The sequence below is a fragment of the Delphinapterus leucas genome, chromosome 4 (assembly GCF_059928025.1).
Source record: "Delphinapterus leucas isolate spDelLeu-1000000601 "Yukka" chromosome 4, BTC_Dleu_Yukka2, whole genome shotgun sequence".
Taxonomy (NCBI): domain Eukaryota; kingdom Metazoa; phylum Chordata; class Mammalia; order Artiodactyla; family Monodontidae; genus Delphinapterus; species Delphinapterus leucas.
The window spans coordinates 125,963,468-125,980,350 of record NC_143132.1 but is presented as its reverse complement, the minus strand read 5'-3'; the positions used below and the strand labels follow the sequence as shown (position 1 = coordinate 125,980,350).

General features: G+C 39.3%; 1 protein-coding gene across 1 annotated transcript in view; it reads right to left on the bottom strand.

Annotated features, from left to right (window-relative positions):
- The window catches only part of SLC9A9 (solute carrier family 9 member A9), a 558,734-nt gene that overhangs the window by 487,908 nt on the left and 53,943 nt on the right, over positions 1-16,883 (bottom strand). Inside the window, exon 4 of the mRNA XM_022582689.3 lies at positions 15,079-15,155. Within this exon, the coding sequence (XP_022438397.1) occupies positions 15,079-15,155 (77 nt within the window). The remainder of the gene's footprint in view (positions 1-15,078; positions 15,156-16,883) is intronic.

Sequence of the window (16,883 nt, the reverse complement as noted above, 5' to 3'; positions counted from 1 at the left end):
TGATAGAGATGAAGTGTAGTAGGGCCATTGCCAAACTGCTCAACTAAGGTGCTACCACTAAAACAGGCTAAGTGGACTTTGGGAGTCCATGAGCCCAAAAGAGTTACAATCCTAGGTTTAGATAAGGATAAGAACCTCTAGTTTTCATCCAATATAGGACCACTAGGGCCATAGGAAATATCTGGTATATTCTATATGTTATCAAAGAAAGAGGTTGTGTAAAAGATTTATAAAGTGGACATTCTTTTTTTAATTAATAGACTATTTTTTGAGTTGTTTACAGAAAGATTGAGTAGAAAGTATTCAAAATCTCAAGATAGTTACCCATATACCCCTTCACTTTCCTCCAGTTTCATCTACCATAATCCAATATTGATACATTATTATTAATTAAATCTGTAGTTTACATTGGGGTTCATCTTTTGTCTTTGTGGACATTCTTACTTAAGAACCCTAAGCTTCTACTGTATATTAACAAAATTCCAGTAAGAGTCTATTCCATAAGTAAGACTATTTATGAAAGTATTTTGCAAAACTTTTTAACATTCTAAGGAAAATTAAAAATTGTTTTAGTAAAGAATATGAAAATGTATATTCTTATGATGAGAAAAATCTTTAAATGGAGGGTTGTGATAATGAATGAATTTAATGTGTGTAAAGTGCATGTCAGTGGCTGGCACAAAGTACATGCTCAATAAATGCAAGCAATTATCATCATTACAGTTGATAGTTCTCATAGATGTACACCTTATTTGAAGAGGGGGACCAAGTGATATGGTATCCTTGAGAAGCTAAAGAAAAGATTGAGTAATCCACTTCACCAAGCACTAGAACAGAGTTGCCAAGAAAAATCCAGTCAAAAGCAGGTCAAATTCATATAGATGTTGAAATCACAAGGAGGAAGGAGATGCAACCACAGGGCAAATAGTCAAGAATCATATAAAAATAGATCGTAGGTACCTATCATCCAGTAGCAATGACCTTCAAGTTTAAACTTGCTCATTGATGCTAAAAAAATGATGTCATCATTCATATTCATGATTCTGTTGATAATGTAGCTTACCTATTGGAAACCTTTATAGCTGCCTCTCACGCAGAGGGAATTAGTAAGTGAGGGTGAAATAGAGCAATAAAGCATCTCAGAGCTGTGGTTAAGATTGACTTCTATTCCTTTTATTGGGGCCATTTCATTTTAATGACATCAGAGCGTAATTGCTAAATCAGGTAGAGTACCTCCCACACTGATACTGCTGAAACCCTTAGACCAGAACTTTGGGCATTTCTCACTGAGATGGCTCTATGTGCCCCACGAACAGTAAACTACCAATTACCTTCTACGTAACACACATACAATATTTGACTCAGATATGTGCACAGACACAGATAGCTATATAAATCTTGTGGATATAAATTCTGAAATTAATTGATTTAGTTTCGTTTCAGTGGTGCCTGGGTAATATGAATTTAATGCAAGTTAAAATCATCTTGATTCCTATAGTCTGTTCTTACTAAATCCCTAAGTAAGGCATTAAATCTCACTACCAGTTTGGAAGTGCAGCATAGTAAATTTACCTAGGGATTTTGTTAATATGCAGATTAGGACTCAGGAGGTCTGGGATGAGGCCCAAGACTCTGCATTTCTAAGAAACTCCAGGTGCTGCTGCAGGTACAAAGATGCAACTTAAGTGGTAAGGATGCGTTTAGCGTACGAGCTCTGGAGTCAGTCACGCCTTGGAAAAATTACGTAAGCAATATGAGCTTCATACCTCTCACTTACAAAAAGGGAACAACAGAAATTATCCATCTCTGCTGTTAGTTGTGAAGATTAAATGAGATAGTAAATGCAGAATGGTCAGTTCAAGGCCAGGAACCAAAAAAATGAACCAAAAAGCTAGCTTCTGTTGAAACTTTTGTTACTTCTACTACCTCTTTGTCAACCAAAGGATATACATTTCTCAGATCTTTTCATTAATTCATTGATTCACTTGGCAATATAGTTATTGACTTTTACTAAAAGTAAGGGCATGATTACCAAGAGGTTAATTCTTTTTTTTTTTTTTATTGTGGTACGCGGGCCTCTCACTGTTGTGGCCTCTCTCGTTGTGGAGCACAGGCTCCGGACGTGCAGGCTCAGCGGCCCCACGGCTCACGGGAGCATGGGATCTTCCCGGACCGGGGCACGAACCCGTGTCCCCTGCATCGGCAGGCGGACTCTCAACCACTGTGCCACCAGGGAAGCCCCCAAGAGGTTAATTCTATTAGGGAACATAAGACAAGGATGGAAGGGGATAGCACATAAGGTCCAAACTGTGCTAGATTTGACAGTCAAATTCAGAGTGAGCTTATGGTTGAAGCCAGAAAATTGAGTTACCCATGATGTCCTTTATTTCTCTAAATCTGATGAATGGCCATGTCCTGTCAGTTCCATCTCCCAGTCAGCTCTCAAATCCAACCAAGTAGTCTCCAGGTTTAAAGTAGCATCACCTCCTAGCTGCTCTCTTGTTTCCCACCTTGACTTTCTCTCTTCCATTTTCATATTCCAATTGGAGTGAAATTTTAAAAGTGCTTATCTCCTGTTGAGCACTCTATAGCCTACAGAGTTATGTCCAAACTCCAGAACAAGGTCTCAAGTTCCCAGAAAAAAATTTGCCCTCACCCTGTGTATCTCCTACTGCTTCCTGTCCATACTCTGGCCCTGGACAAAAGCCAGAACTAAAGTTTCACCTTGCTGCTGGCCTCCCACGTGCTATACTCTCTGCCTGAAATGTCTTTTCTCAGGTCTTTTCCTGGGTTCCTCCTTTGAAATAAATGTAAGATCTCATGTTAGAAGTCATTTCCCTGGAAGCCTCTCCTGGCTTCCTTACTGTGCTCCCACAGCTCCCTCTACCTACCTCGTCAGAGCTCTTATCACTCCAGACCCAAGCCTCAAGCAGATCCTCCAAGTCTCTGATCTCTTTGCAGCATTCACTTCTCCTTGCTCACACTCTCTGTAGCTGTGCTTTTCCATGTGTTTATGTGATTCCCTCATGAATGCCTCCCTTGTAGACTGTAAGCTCCAGGCCAGCTAGAAGTGGGCCATTTTATTGCTTTTCAAAGACTGCTAAATTGCAACACTAAGAAAATGAAATGTTGAAAATAAAACCATTTATAATATAATACAATATTCCTAGGAATAAATTTAGTAAAATTTGTGCAAGGCTGTTATTGGAAGACTTAAAGAAAACGTAAGTAAAAAGAGATATCAAATTTTAAGAATAGAAAGGCAATATCATAAATATGTCAGCTTTCCCTAAATTGATCTATAGATTTGATGCAATTCTAATCAAAATACCAGCACAGTGAGTCAAAGAATCTGATGAGATGATTCTAAAATTTTTACAGTAAAATAAAGAGATCCAAAGAGCTATGACACTCATAAGGAATATTGTAGGGTGTGTGTGGTGGGGCGGAGGGTAAGGTTGTTCCTATTAAATATTGATTTAATTACTAGAAGGCAACAATGATTAAAGTAGTGTGATACTGTCACAGGGCTAGACAAATTGATCATGAAGTCTGACAATACTAAGCACTGGTGAGGATGTGGTGCAATGGAAACACACCAGCTGGTAGGGATACCACTTTGGAAAACAACGTGGTATCACACATTCCATTTCAAGTTCATTGTTTAAAGAATCTTTTACAAGAGCCGCAGGTGACTTGTACAAGAATATTCATAGATGGGACTTCCCTGGTGGCGCAGTGGTTAAGAATCCGCCTGCCAATGCAGGGGACACAGTTTCGATCCCTGGTCTGGGAAGATTCCACATGCCACAGAGCAACTAAGCCCGTGCGCCACAACTACTGAGCCTGCGTGCCACAACTACTGTAGCCCGTGCGCCTAGAGCCCATGCTCTGCAACAAGAGGAGCCACCGCAATGAGAAGCCTGCGCACCGAAATGAAGAGTAGACCCTGCTCGCCGCAACTAGAGAAAGCCCACGTGCAGCAACGAAGACCCAACGCAGCCAAAAATAAATTAATTAATTAAAAACAACAAACAAACAAAAATAAATAAAGCTTTATATAAAAAAGAATATTCATAGATAGAAGCAACTCCATCAATAAGAGAATAAGTAAAGTGTGGAATATTCTCACATTTGCATGTTACCAATGACAGTGAATGAGCTACAGCTAAAAACCATAACATGGATGAATCTTAGAAAAGTCATGAGTGGGGGGAATAAAGAAAATGGCTTGATGACATAAAGTATAATACTGTTTTTATAAAGTTCAAAAGCTCATGGAAAGACTATAAATAAAAATTCAGCATAAGATTTACCTCTGTGGATGGGGGGGAAGGAGAATGGGGAGGAGCACACAGGTAAGTTGGACAGTTTTGGCAATGTAGCTTATAGTTTAGTGAAAGATTCATGGGTTTCCATTTTTAAGGTAATTTTCAAGGCCCTGAAAACATACAATAAAGGCCATGTGGCATAACTCCTTAACCTTATTTCTCCTTAAACTGTTCAAGCAAAATGAATAAGCTGCCAAGATCAAGCTTTAGTCATCTCCAAAGCTCCACCCTTTCCCAAAGCACCACAATCAGTCAGACAATAGTGGATGCAAATCAGGTTTGTTATGACAGCCCTTGGCAAGGGATGTGCAGTCATGAAAGAAACCTCCTCAGCAAGGATGTTGTTGCCTTTACAGCTAACATGGCCACACCTTTGCTTCCACATTCTCAGCATCACTGGTGGGAAACAGAGCAACTGAAATTCTCAAATTAAATAAAACTCTTCCATAATTCTCCACTCTAGCTCAGCAGGGCTCAATTTTCCACGAATGTCATTTGCTTTGGTAGCATAAAATCTTAGTGAGCCATGCTCTCTACTTTATTTCCTTTGAACTTTTGTATATTTTTGCATAAAATTTTATATCCAAACATAGAATGTTATAAGATACTTCTTCGAAAGTCACTGAAGTCATCAGGGTACAGATTCATTATTACTCTTTTCAGAACATCGGGAAGTCTAACAGAGAAGGCTGGTGAGTTAGCCTTTCTAAGGTCACCTTGATTCTCCATCATGTTTTCCTTTCGTAGCCATAGGTTTCACACAAAGTTTTGAGTCCCATTTTTTAATGCCAGCTCTTACCTTGATATCGCTGAATATATTTTATAGTTCCTTCCTGTGGTAGAATATCTGCAAGGATGACCACAATAATTTTCCCATCCCTGTATGCATACCACTGTGTAATGTGACTTTATCACAACCTGCATCAAGAGCTGGAGCCTATTTCCCCATGCCTTGAATCTTGGCTGCTCTTGTGATAATTTGACGAATACAATGCAGGGAAAGTGATATTGCAAGACTTCTGGGACTGAGCCTTAAGAGTCTTGCACTTCGGTTCTCATCATCTTGGAATGCTGCCCTGAGACCATCATGGAAAAAAGCCAGGGCTAGCCTAATGGTGGGTGAGAGGTTACACGGAACAGAACTGAGTCCCCAGACCAACCAGCTAATAATCAGAATCAGCCACCAGACATTTGAGTGAACCCATGTTAGACCACCCAATCCCTGTCAAGCCCCAGATGATTGTGGTCACATGAGTGACCTCAGATGAGAACCACAGAACTGCTCATCTGAGTCCAACCTAAATTGTTGAGCTACAGAATTGTGAACTAATAAAATAGCTGTTTTAAGCCACTAAGTTTGGGGAGTGGTTTGTTACACAGCAACAGATAACTGATATATTTTCCTTATTTTTTTTTACCTTTTATCTGCAAGGGTTGTGGTGTGTGTGTGTGCATGTAGAAGCGGAGCCACATTTAAATCTTCTCCATCAGATTTTGGTCAAATTGAGAAAAATGTTTGTGTCCAAGGGTAATGAAGAATGAAGATAAACTAGGTAATTCCAAGACTTGAATATTTCATTTAAAAGGAATCCCATAGTTAGAATCTTTAGAATACATTATTTAATAATAAGACTTATCAGGTAAATTCTTTTTCAGAATAGATTGTTACAATTATTTTTATACTTTTTTTATTATTATATATTTCTCTTTTTCCATGTCGACAATCTCACATATTTTGTTCCTTCTACATGATTTTCAGCATTTCTCTTTCTAATTTGGAGTTAGGTTTTATTTGCTTTCCTTTTTGAATCTTTCAGAATTTGTTTACTTTTCTCTGTCCTGTGCTGTCATTCTTATTCCTGACATCTTCAAGGCTGTGATAGAAGGAGTAACGTGGTAACTAATGCATAGATCCATATGGTGCTCTGACAGCTTCACCTCCTTTACCTCCAAACTACATCTCTGATGTTCTCCGCAGTCCCTCCCTCCCTACCTTTTGTTTCTTTTCCTCATAAACTTCACTCTCCACTTTGCTGCCAGAAATACAGCCCATGCCTGCTGTGATATGGATATGAGAAACCACACTGCTAAGTGGCTCGGGCTGTACTTGACAGATTAGAGATTATTTTTTTCTCATTTGGCTGTGTCAGGGCAGCAGCACATTTATTTTTCTCTTTGACACCAGTGACAGCTATTACTGTGCCAGCTCCGTATCTAGAGAGTAAATGAATGCACTGAGGAGGCATGGGGCCTTCTAGTCTGACTCAACACAGCCTCCTGAGCTCTGCTGTGTTGCAGCCTACTGAAAATGGAGTCTCAGAGAGCAGCAGCCCAGACAGAGTCTCAGGGGACAGTGAGAAATACACGGTTGGGATGGAGGGGAAGAGAGTGGGGAGAAAGAAGAGAGAAGGTGAAGATAGATAAGGGAAGAGAGAGGAAAAGCAGAGGGCTTTGTGGTTGATAAGAATTAACCAGGGGATACCGGCAAATACACTCTTGGCACCTTTGCATCTCTGCTACTGCCTGCCAACCAGAGTTGCTCTTATTAAAACACACACAAAGAGAAACAATAGAAGAGTCTGAGTTCTCCAGAAATGGAAGTAAGCAACGTAATCAAGCTGCTTATATTTATAAATCTATTAAATAGCTCCTTCAACTTGTTTTCCCTTTTATTTTCTTTTTAATACAATTGACACATGCAAGAGAATATATAGAAGATATATGCAAGCTATAAATTATAGTAGTATATTGAATACCTGGAAACCCACTCCAACCCATGAGCCAGAATATCACCAATAACTTATTTCTTCTACGTGTTTCTTTCCATTCCATTCTTTTCCCTGTTTCCCAGAAATTACCACTTGGCTGAATTTTGTGTTCTTAATTCCCTTATTTACTACACATATGCATATATGCATTCTCACCTATATGCATGTATGCTTATGCAACATTGTTTAATCTTGGTCATTTATGAACATTATAAAAAAGGTCTTACGGGACTTGATTTACTGATCTTACCTTATGCTTCCAAGATTCACCTCTATTGTCATTAGCAATTTTATTTCATTGCTTTTCACTGCTGTATAATATTAAATACATTTATTTCTCTTTTCTCCTTTTAATGAAATATGAGTTGTTTACAAGTTTTTGCTATCATATAATATACATATTAATAATATATATAACTATATATGATAATATATATATTATTATATAAAATTGCTACAAATATTTTTATGCATGGTGCACATGTACAAGGGGGTCCCTAAGGCAAACACTCAGAAATAGAGTTATAAGTTGTACAAATATGTACAAAGTATATACAAATATATTTATAAATGTTAAAATTATATACTCATAAATATATACATTGGAATAAATTTATATTCAAGAGTAAAGAAATAATAATAGACAAGGTACTCATGAAGAAGAGTTTCTTTTTAAGATATAAAGACTCATTATGAAGCCATCATAATTAGGACAGTGTGGTACTTGTGCAGGGATAGATTAGAGACCAATAAGATAGAATTAATGGTCTAGAAACAGAAACCACAACACATAGTACAGAAGGAACTGTAGATACTGGGGAAAAGTGAGACTAGACAATAAATGATGTTAGAATAACTGGCTGTCCCTCTGAGAAAGAAAAATTTAATTGGATGTCTACTTCATATTATACACAAAAATCGATTCTGGAAAATGGACTTACGGCAAAAGGCAAAACTTTAAAACACTTTAGAAGAAAATGTCTTTCTGATTCTGGGGTAAGGAAGGATTTTTTAAATAAAATACAAAAATGTTAACCATAAAAGAAAAAATTATAAATTTAACTACATTAAATTTAAGAAATTCTGTTCATTAAGAGACATCATGGAAAAGTAAAAGCACAAGACACAAACTGGGAGAAAATATTTGTGGCATATGTAACTGAATACAGACTACCATGCAGAACATACAAAGAAATCAGGCAAATTAATGAAAATATGGTAAAACAACTCATTAGAAAAATGGACAAAAAGTTTGGTGAGGTATCATATGAAAATATAGTCAACTTCATTAACAATCAGAGAAATATAAATAAAGACCACAGTATAATTTCACCTCACACCTATTAGATTGCCAAAAATTAAGAGGAAAAATTGGTACAAGTGCTTTGGAAATGATTTTGCATTATTTTGTAAAAATGAGTAGTATTTTGCAGACCCTACCACCTGGCACTTCCACTCTTAGGCATGGATACAGAATGGCCACCAAGTCGGGGACCATGGACAAATACGTAATAGCTAGTTTATTGTTATTACATTATAGTACATAATAAGATAATAGCATGCATATTTCCAGACTTTATGGCCACACTGAATGCAGTCTAGAGAATTCTTCAGTTCTAATTAAATATGGAGATATGTGAAATCCTTCCTTTCTCAACCTTCTCTTTCCTTAGGCTCTTGAAAAACATACTTGTTCTTTGTCAACTTCAATCTCTTAGCAAAGCTGATGAAACAGTGAAATCTATGCAGACTCTCTCCCATGAAAAATTCATGGACAATTTAAGGGGGTTGAATTGCCCCACCCTGAAGTCCTTTTATGAACCATTTAAGGGTCTGTGTTTCCTGGATTAAGAACTGGATTAGGAATTAAGAACTGCTCTAAATCATTCTCTTCCCAGTGTTAGAGCTTAAGGCACTGAGGTATCACTCGGCCTCCATCTATGAACTAAACCTCTTCAGGTTTTGGTTCTAGACCCTTGTTCCTTCTTCCAGGCTTAGGAGTCAGCCTTTTGAGACTACTGAACCTCAGCATACAGTATCTCATTTAAGGACAGGGCAACAGCGATTCTAGAACCAGCGCCCTGGGCACTTAGACCTACAGGTCCCCAGCTCAGCAGGCATGATGACACAAGAGGGCAGTGTCAGGCATGCTTCTGTGGTATATTAAGGAGCCCAGCAGGAAAATCAACATTCCTGAGGAATGTTGATATGAATAATATAAACAACCTCACATTTCTGAATCCAAGTTTTCCAGAGTGAGTTACACAGAGTCCAGCAATTCTAAGCAAGTAAAATGGATTCATACCATCCCTCCAACTACCTCCAGTAAGAAAAGACAGGTTCCATTTCTACTTTGCAATTATATTCACAGCTCATTCTTTTTTTTTTTTTTTTGTGGTATACGGGCCTCTCACTGCTGTGGCCTCTCCCGTCGCGGAGCACAGGCTCCAGACGCGCGGGCTCAGCGGCCATGGCTCACGGGCCCAGCCGCTCCGCGGCATGTGGGATCTTCCCAGACCGGGGCACGAACCCGTGTCCGCTGCATCGGCAGGCGGACTCTCAACCACTGTGCCACCAGGGAAGCCCCACAGCTCATTCTTAAACATTCAGATTTTTCATAATTGCTAGTCATAATGATAAATACAAGAATCTGAAATTATTGAGGACTTGGTCTGGCATATATAGTTATTAATTGCAAAACACTACAGGAAATGTAACGCGTCATCTTAGGAGGAGGAAGAGGACAAGGAGATTCTAAGTGTGTCTGTTCTAAAGTCAGACTGGCTATGCCATTTAATACCATTTACTTACTGTGTAACCTTGAGCAAGTCTCAACCTCAGCATCCTTGTATGTGAAATAAGGATAATAATAGTACCTGTCTCATAGGGGCATTATGAGAATAAAATGAGATAGAAGCATAGGTCAGTGTGTGGCACATGGGATGCGATTTAAGAAGTGAGCTAGTTTTAACATTAACACCCCATTCTTCATCATTTAGATCCATGTCCCCTTTGTTTCTTTCTTTCTAACTAAATTATTATTTGTTTATTTATTTTTGGCTGTGTTGGGTTTTCGTTGCTGCGCACGGGCTTTCTCTAGTTGCAGAGAGGGGGGGCTACTCTTCGTTGCGGTGTGCGGGCTTCTTATTGTGGTGGCTTCTCTTGTTGTAAGTATGGGCTCTAGGCGCGCGGGCTTCAGTAGTTGTGGCACGCCATGGGCTCAGCAGTTGTGGCTCACGGGCTCTAGAGTGGAGGCTCAGTAGTTGTGGCTCATGGGCTTAGTCGCTCTGCAGCATGTGGGATCCTCCCAGACCAGGGCTCGAACCCATGTCCCCTGCATTGGCAGGTGGATTCTTAACCACTGCGCCACCAGGGAAGTCTTTCATGTCCCTTTTTTCCAAATATTTTTGAAACTGTGGCATTTGTTTTAATTCCTCATTAACAGAGAAGCTAAAAGGGTATCAATTTCATTGCTCTTGAAGAAGAAGCACTTCATGGGTACTTATGAGTTCTTAGAACAAAAATGTATGTGCTGACAGTAAGCATTAGGTAGGTTGTCATTGTGATGACACATCTGTGTGGCCATAGAGTGGAAACATGGAGTCAAAGATAAAGGAATAGTCCCCAAAGATGAAGGAGATGAATAGCAAAATAATTCAAACACATGGGTTTTATTTAAAAACAGATATGTATTTAAAACATTTCTTAAGTGATAAAATGGGGGAGAAAACTAGAAAAGATGGTTTGATCCTTTAAGAACAATCCATCCTATAAAAAAATGGTTAAAGGTTTCTTTGACTTTATTGCCAGGAGGATACTGTTAAAATTTCCCATGTAATATGAAAGATGATTTACATCTAATTTTTGAAACAAAATGAAGTTAATAAAGGTTAAGAACTCTTTCATTTAAATGGACCCAATGATCTAAATTACTAAAGCCTCTGAATCCAGCTCTAAAACCAACCTGTAGTTTGACTACAGTGTTTACCTACAGAAGACCATGACCCACTAGCTGAGTTTTCATTCATATTTCAAAATCACTCTTTGTGACCTTCACATTCTCATAAATTTCTGATCCTGGGGCTTCCCTGGTGGTGCAGTGGTTAAGAATCCACCTGCCAATGCAGGGGACACGGGTTTGAGCCCTGGTCCAGGAAGATCCCACATGCCGTGGAGCAACTAAGCCCATGAGCCACAGCTACTGAGCCTGCGCTCTAGAGTCCACGAGCCACAACTACTGAGCCCGCGTGCCACAACTACTGAAGCCCATGTGCCTAGAGCCCATGCTCTGCAACAAGAGAAGCCACCACAATGAGAAGCCCGTGCACCGCAACAAAGAGTAGCCCCCGCTCGCTGCAACTGGAGAAAGCCCGCATGCAGCAATGAAGACCCAGCACAGCCAAAAATAAATAAATAAAATAAACAAATTTTAAAAATAAAAATATAATATATTTCGGATCCTGGGCTTCATGGCCATCTGTCAGTTGACTCTCCAGTATTTTAGTTCCCACATTCTCTTACATTGCTCAGTGAGACTTACTCTCTAACTTGGAAACTTGCACAATATTCCCCATACCCACCAGGACTAATGCACTTGAGAGTATGGAAAATCCAACTACCTCATCCCTCTTCACTAAATGACTACCCAGAATCTGCCTCCTTTATAAAATTATTCTCAGAGTCCAATCTAACTGACTGTTCTGAATCCCTCCTCTTGCCCATTTTATAAACAGAACTGCATAAACTCAGGCCTCCCCCTTCTTCCCCTTAAAAATGTGGATTTCTTTTAGATAGGGTTCCCTAATAAAAATCTCTCATGTCTGTGAGAACTTTTAAAGGGATAAATGAAGAAACAAGGGGCATGTTAGTAAATATTGACTGATTTACACCATTTTTTCTTTAGTTTAATATTCTAAATGCTATTTTTTAGTGATACCAATACATAGAAGTAAAGCACATTTTTTGGCATTAAGAATTTGACTCTGGAGCCAAATTCTTTGGTTACTAATACCAGCCCTATTACTTACACTGTGTTATTCTCTCTGAACCTCAGCTGTCTCAACTGTTAAGTGAGGATAATAACATTATCTACTTAATAGGATTATTTGGAGGATTAAATGAAGTAATCCATGTAAAGTACTTTTAAAAAGGGCATGGTACATATTAAGCACTGAATAAATGTTTGTTGTGTTGTTCTTACCACCATTAATTTATCAGAAAATATAACTGGTCATTTTCTAAGACTTAAGTGTAAGTCTGAGTGACTCACAACAGGAGTCACCAAATTATGAAAGTATCTGTTCGGTCTGAATTTAAGTGTGTGCCTTTCTTTCAAAATTTCTGATGGTATCTGGAGAACAGCATCAAAATAAATGATTATTTCTCATTGTACAGTACCCCAAACAACTGAACCTACCAATACTCTTCCTCTATTTCTGCCCATAGCATAAGTGTGGAGTTGCCCATCATTTCCTAGGGGTTGAATCCAATGGACCTATGCCTATCCCACTTGACCTCTCCTGTGTTAGACACTGTCCACCCTCCATCTACCTTTTCCTTTAACTTCCAGATACATTCCCTGCTGGTTTGCTTCCTGTTTCTTGGGCCCAGTACTTAGTTCTTTGTGGGCACCTCTTCCTTTCTTCAACTAGTGCTGTTGTATAAGTACCTTCCTTTCTCACTCCACATACTTTCCCCGGATGACCTCATTCTCTCAAGATTTCCACAAGTTGATAGCTCCATATCCACCTTTACTGCCACTGCCTAAGACTAGGCCCTCATCACTTCCAACCTAGCCTGGAAATTGCCTCTAAAATGGTCCCCTTGCTGCCTTTTTCCCACTTCACATGGCCACCAGAATGTCCTTCCTAAAGGATAAATCTGACCTTGTCACGCTCAAGCTAAAGCTCTTCAAGGGTTTCCCTTACCTTGCTGGATAAGATCCTAAAACCTTTAAACTATCTGACCCTTCTGCACTTTAACCTAATGACCCACATTAGGAAGGCACCCTACAAGTTTTTGTTGTTCAAACAAGGAACATGGTTCTAAAAGTTTTGCCAGGGCTGTACTTTTTATTCAAATCACTTTTCATTATAAATTATTGATCACAGCTTTAAAAATCAATTAGAAGAGTTTCTCAACTCCAGTAAATACATATCACTAGATCTCTTGAATTGAAAATTTTAAGAACAAGTCAATTATATACAATGCGCAAGTGCAAGCATACACACACACACACACACACACACACTATACATTATTGTGCTTTAAAACTAGATGTATAGATTTTTAATAATAGTAAAGTGTATTATATCAATGCATACACTTACATATACTTAAAATCAGTTATGCAAAGGAAACAGAATAATAATGAAACTGATTATGCCATAATTTGACAGCATTGTCCACAAGTTTAGAATTTGCATCTACTGTAAATCTCAGATTTCCATATTATAGAACTGCTAAAGATCAATCTTGCTATAAACTGATAATCAATCATTTGTAGAGTCCACACATCTCAGAGTCTTGTGTCAATGTATAGGAATAATATTAGGTATGTATAGAAATTCAAGATAAATTGCTAAATGAAGAGGTGGGTGATGGAAAGAGCTACTGGATCAAGAGAAGAAGTTCTGAATTTTGTCCTGACCAAGGTCCTACTTCTCATAGATGGTGAGACTGAAACAATTAATTAGCCTTTCAAGATGTTACATTCCTCCATCTTCAGAAGGAGGGGTTTTAATTACACAGATCTCTGAGGCCCTTGCCAGCTTTGAAATTTGGATATTTAGCTATGGCATACCCACAGAACAGAGAAGCCCCCCCCCTTGAACAAGCTTTGAGAAAGATCAAATCCACTGTGACTCTCAATCACAAACAGTTGATAGATCTCTTAGTTGTCCAGATTTTATAAGGCTCCCCAGTCTACATCTCTGCAAGCCTCCACCTTCAGGTGCTAAAATCTTCAGCTTCCTCACCACCTTAACCATGCTGGACATTTTCATATAATGTAGGCTGAGTTGTTCTAGGCTTGAATCAATAAAAATTTAACAGAGAATTCAAAATACCACCCCCCCCGCTCCCCACTTTCAGGTCCAAGTAATGAGAGCTCCTTAGCTTTCCAGTGACACACACTAAATATTTCGTAAGGAAAAGGCTGGATGAGTGACTAATGTGTGTTTTTAGCCTCAGTTTCTTGTGTTAGGGATATAACAGCTGTATGCAGTAAAATTCCAGGGTAGAACTGGCTGTATCGACAATTTAAGACATCCATGCCATTGTAGTCATAGCAGCTGTACATGTTTTCTGCAGTGGAGATTTAATGTATTGGATAGGATTATGAGTGAATTGGATTGGCTTCACTATTTTGTACCACATTTTGTTTTATGATGAGCTGCAAGCCAGAGTCTGTATAGTTAGACTTGGGGCTTAGCAGCATAACCAATAAAATATAATGAGAAAAAAACAAGTCTGCGTCCTACAGTGTATCCCAGCAGGAAACAACTCTGCTAATATTTAGAGACGTCTGTCTCAGACTGCTCTCTTGTAAACTTTCCCTTAGAAAGAAAACCCTTAACGTATAGCTACTATTTTACTCCTATCAACTATATATAGGTAAGGTTCTGCCAAGAAGAAGGAAAACGAATGCAACGTGCGTATCTGCATTATTTAAGCCAAAAAAGTCAACGTGCGTCACATAACTCAAACCAAATTATCCACATTCCCTAAGTCAGAAGTTCAAAACTCACAGAGAAAATCCAACAGTCTAATTCTAGTTTGCTTTGATTTGAAGACTTGTGTTTGTCAGAAGACATGCAAGCCTTGGAACTGAGTCAGAAAAATGTGTAAAGAGGTGATATACTGAAAAAAATAGACAATTCACCCAGTCAGTGTGAGTCCAGGAAATGTGAGATTCCTCCCACATTTCGAGAGCACCGGCCCTACAGCCTTCTGGAACTTGAGCTCCGAATGTCACTTACCCTATGACGATACAGGAGATGGCAGTTCCCAAGAAGGCATATGTTAAAATAGATCCTAAGTTCTGAAAAAAGTGTCTCTGGGGAGAAAAAGATACATTTTATATAGTACGTCAGCATTTTTCTTCTTAGTGTTAACAGGAAATAAAAATAAATGCAATAAATTGCCCCACCCTTCCCTCACTGTTTAGGCAAGTTTTTTTTTTGGAGCATCAGTTCCTGGCCCTATTGTACAAATAAGGCTTAACTGATTTACACAGAAAAGGACAGAGGTTTCCAAAAAACAGGGGAAAAAATACACCTGGAAGGTGACAGGGTAGAGATGAGAGAAACTACTGCCAGAACTGGCTGGACCTGAGAGAGAGGGAAGGGACTGGAGCAATGGCCATGCAGGATTCTGGGATGATTAAAGGAAGACAGAGTTTTTCAGAAGTTTTGTTGTCACTGAAACCCCTTTAGCACTTTAAATATACTATTCTAAAAGATTTAAGTTGGGCTTCCCTGGTGGCGCTGTAGTTGAGAGCCTGCCTGCCGATGCAGGGGACACGGGTTCGTGTCCCGGTCCGATATGCCGCGGAGCGGCTGGGCCCGTGAGCCACGGCCGCTGAGCCTGGCGTCCAGAGCCTGTGCTCCGCAACGGGAGAGGCCACAGCAGTGAGAGGCCCGCGTACCGCAAAAAAAAAAAAAAAAAAGATTTAAGTTGTCTTTTGACTTTTATTGGATCTCTGATTTACAGTCCTTCTGAATGTGATGAAACAAAACCTTAATCACCTACAACAGTTTATTCTAATGAATCACACAAAATGATACATAGTCTTGGGGCTGAGGATGAGGAAGGATGACTGGAATAAGTCTAGCTTTCTAAATCTTTTCAAATGCTTGCTTGGGAAAACTCCCTTCCCGTTCTGTAAGTGGCATCTGAGTAGCCAGAACTGACAGAAAGAGGGAGCCTGGAGTACACAAGAAAATCAGGTCTGTGCTGAAAAAGCAAAGGCTGCTGGAGCCCACAGGCCAAAGGAGGAGAGCCCTAGGAATCTCTGGAGTGGGTGGTGGACAGCAGAAAAGCAACTGCACTACCTCTGCATCTCAAAACTCATTCAGGCCAGAACCTCACTCCGCAGCACTTGGGATGCTAGCACCTAAACTTTTATGTGAATTACTAATTTAGGAAATGTGAGCATTCAGGCTGCACCTAAGTAATGTTTTGCAAGTGCATAGAAATTGCAAAACCAGACTTTGTCTCTATCAGCATCAACAGCTGAGTATTAGCAAAACAATCTTAAGTTTTCACCCAATGGGTGATGGGTAAACCCAATGTAATTAACAGCAAGCTCTTTGGTTATAATCATCTAGAATAATATTGCCTAGTAGAAATATAATGTAAACCATATATGTCATTTAAAATTTTTCTAGTAGCCACATTAAAATAATTTTTTAAAAAGTAAAATGAGGGCTTCCCTGGTGGCGCAGTGGTTGAGAGTCCGCCTGCCGATGCAGGGGACATGGGTTCGTGCCCCGGTCCGGGAAGATCCCACATGCCGCGGAGCGGCTGGGCTCGTGAGCCATGGCCCTGAGCCTGCGCGTCCGGAGCCTGTGCTCCGCAACAGGAGAGGCCACAGCAGTGAGAGGCCCGTGTACCGCAAAAAAAAAAAAAAAAAAGTAAAATGAACGTTGATAATAAAATGTTTTATTTAACCCAATATATTCAAACATTATCATTTCTGTATGAAATCAATATAAAACATTATTGAAATAATTTACATTACTTTTTGATACTGAGTCTGTAAAATCCAGTGCATATTGTACAC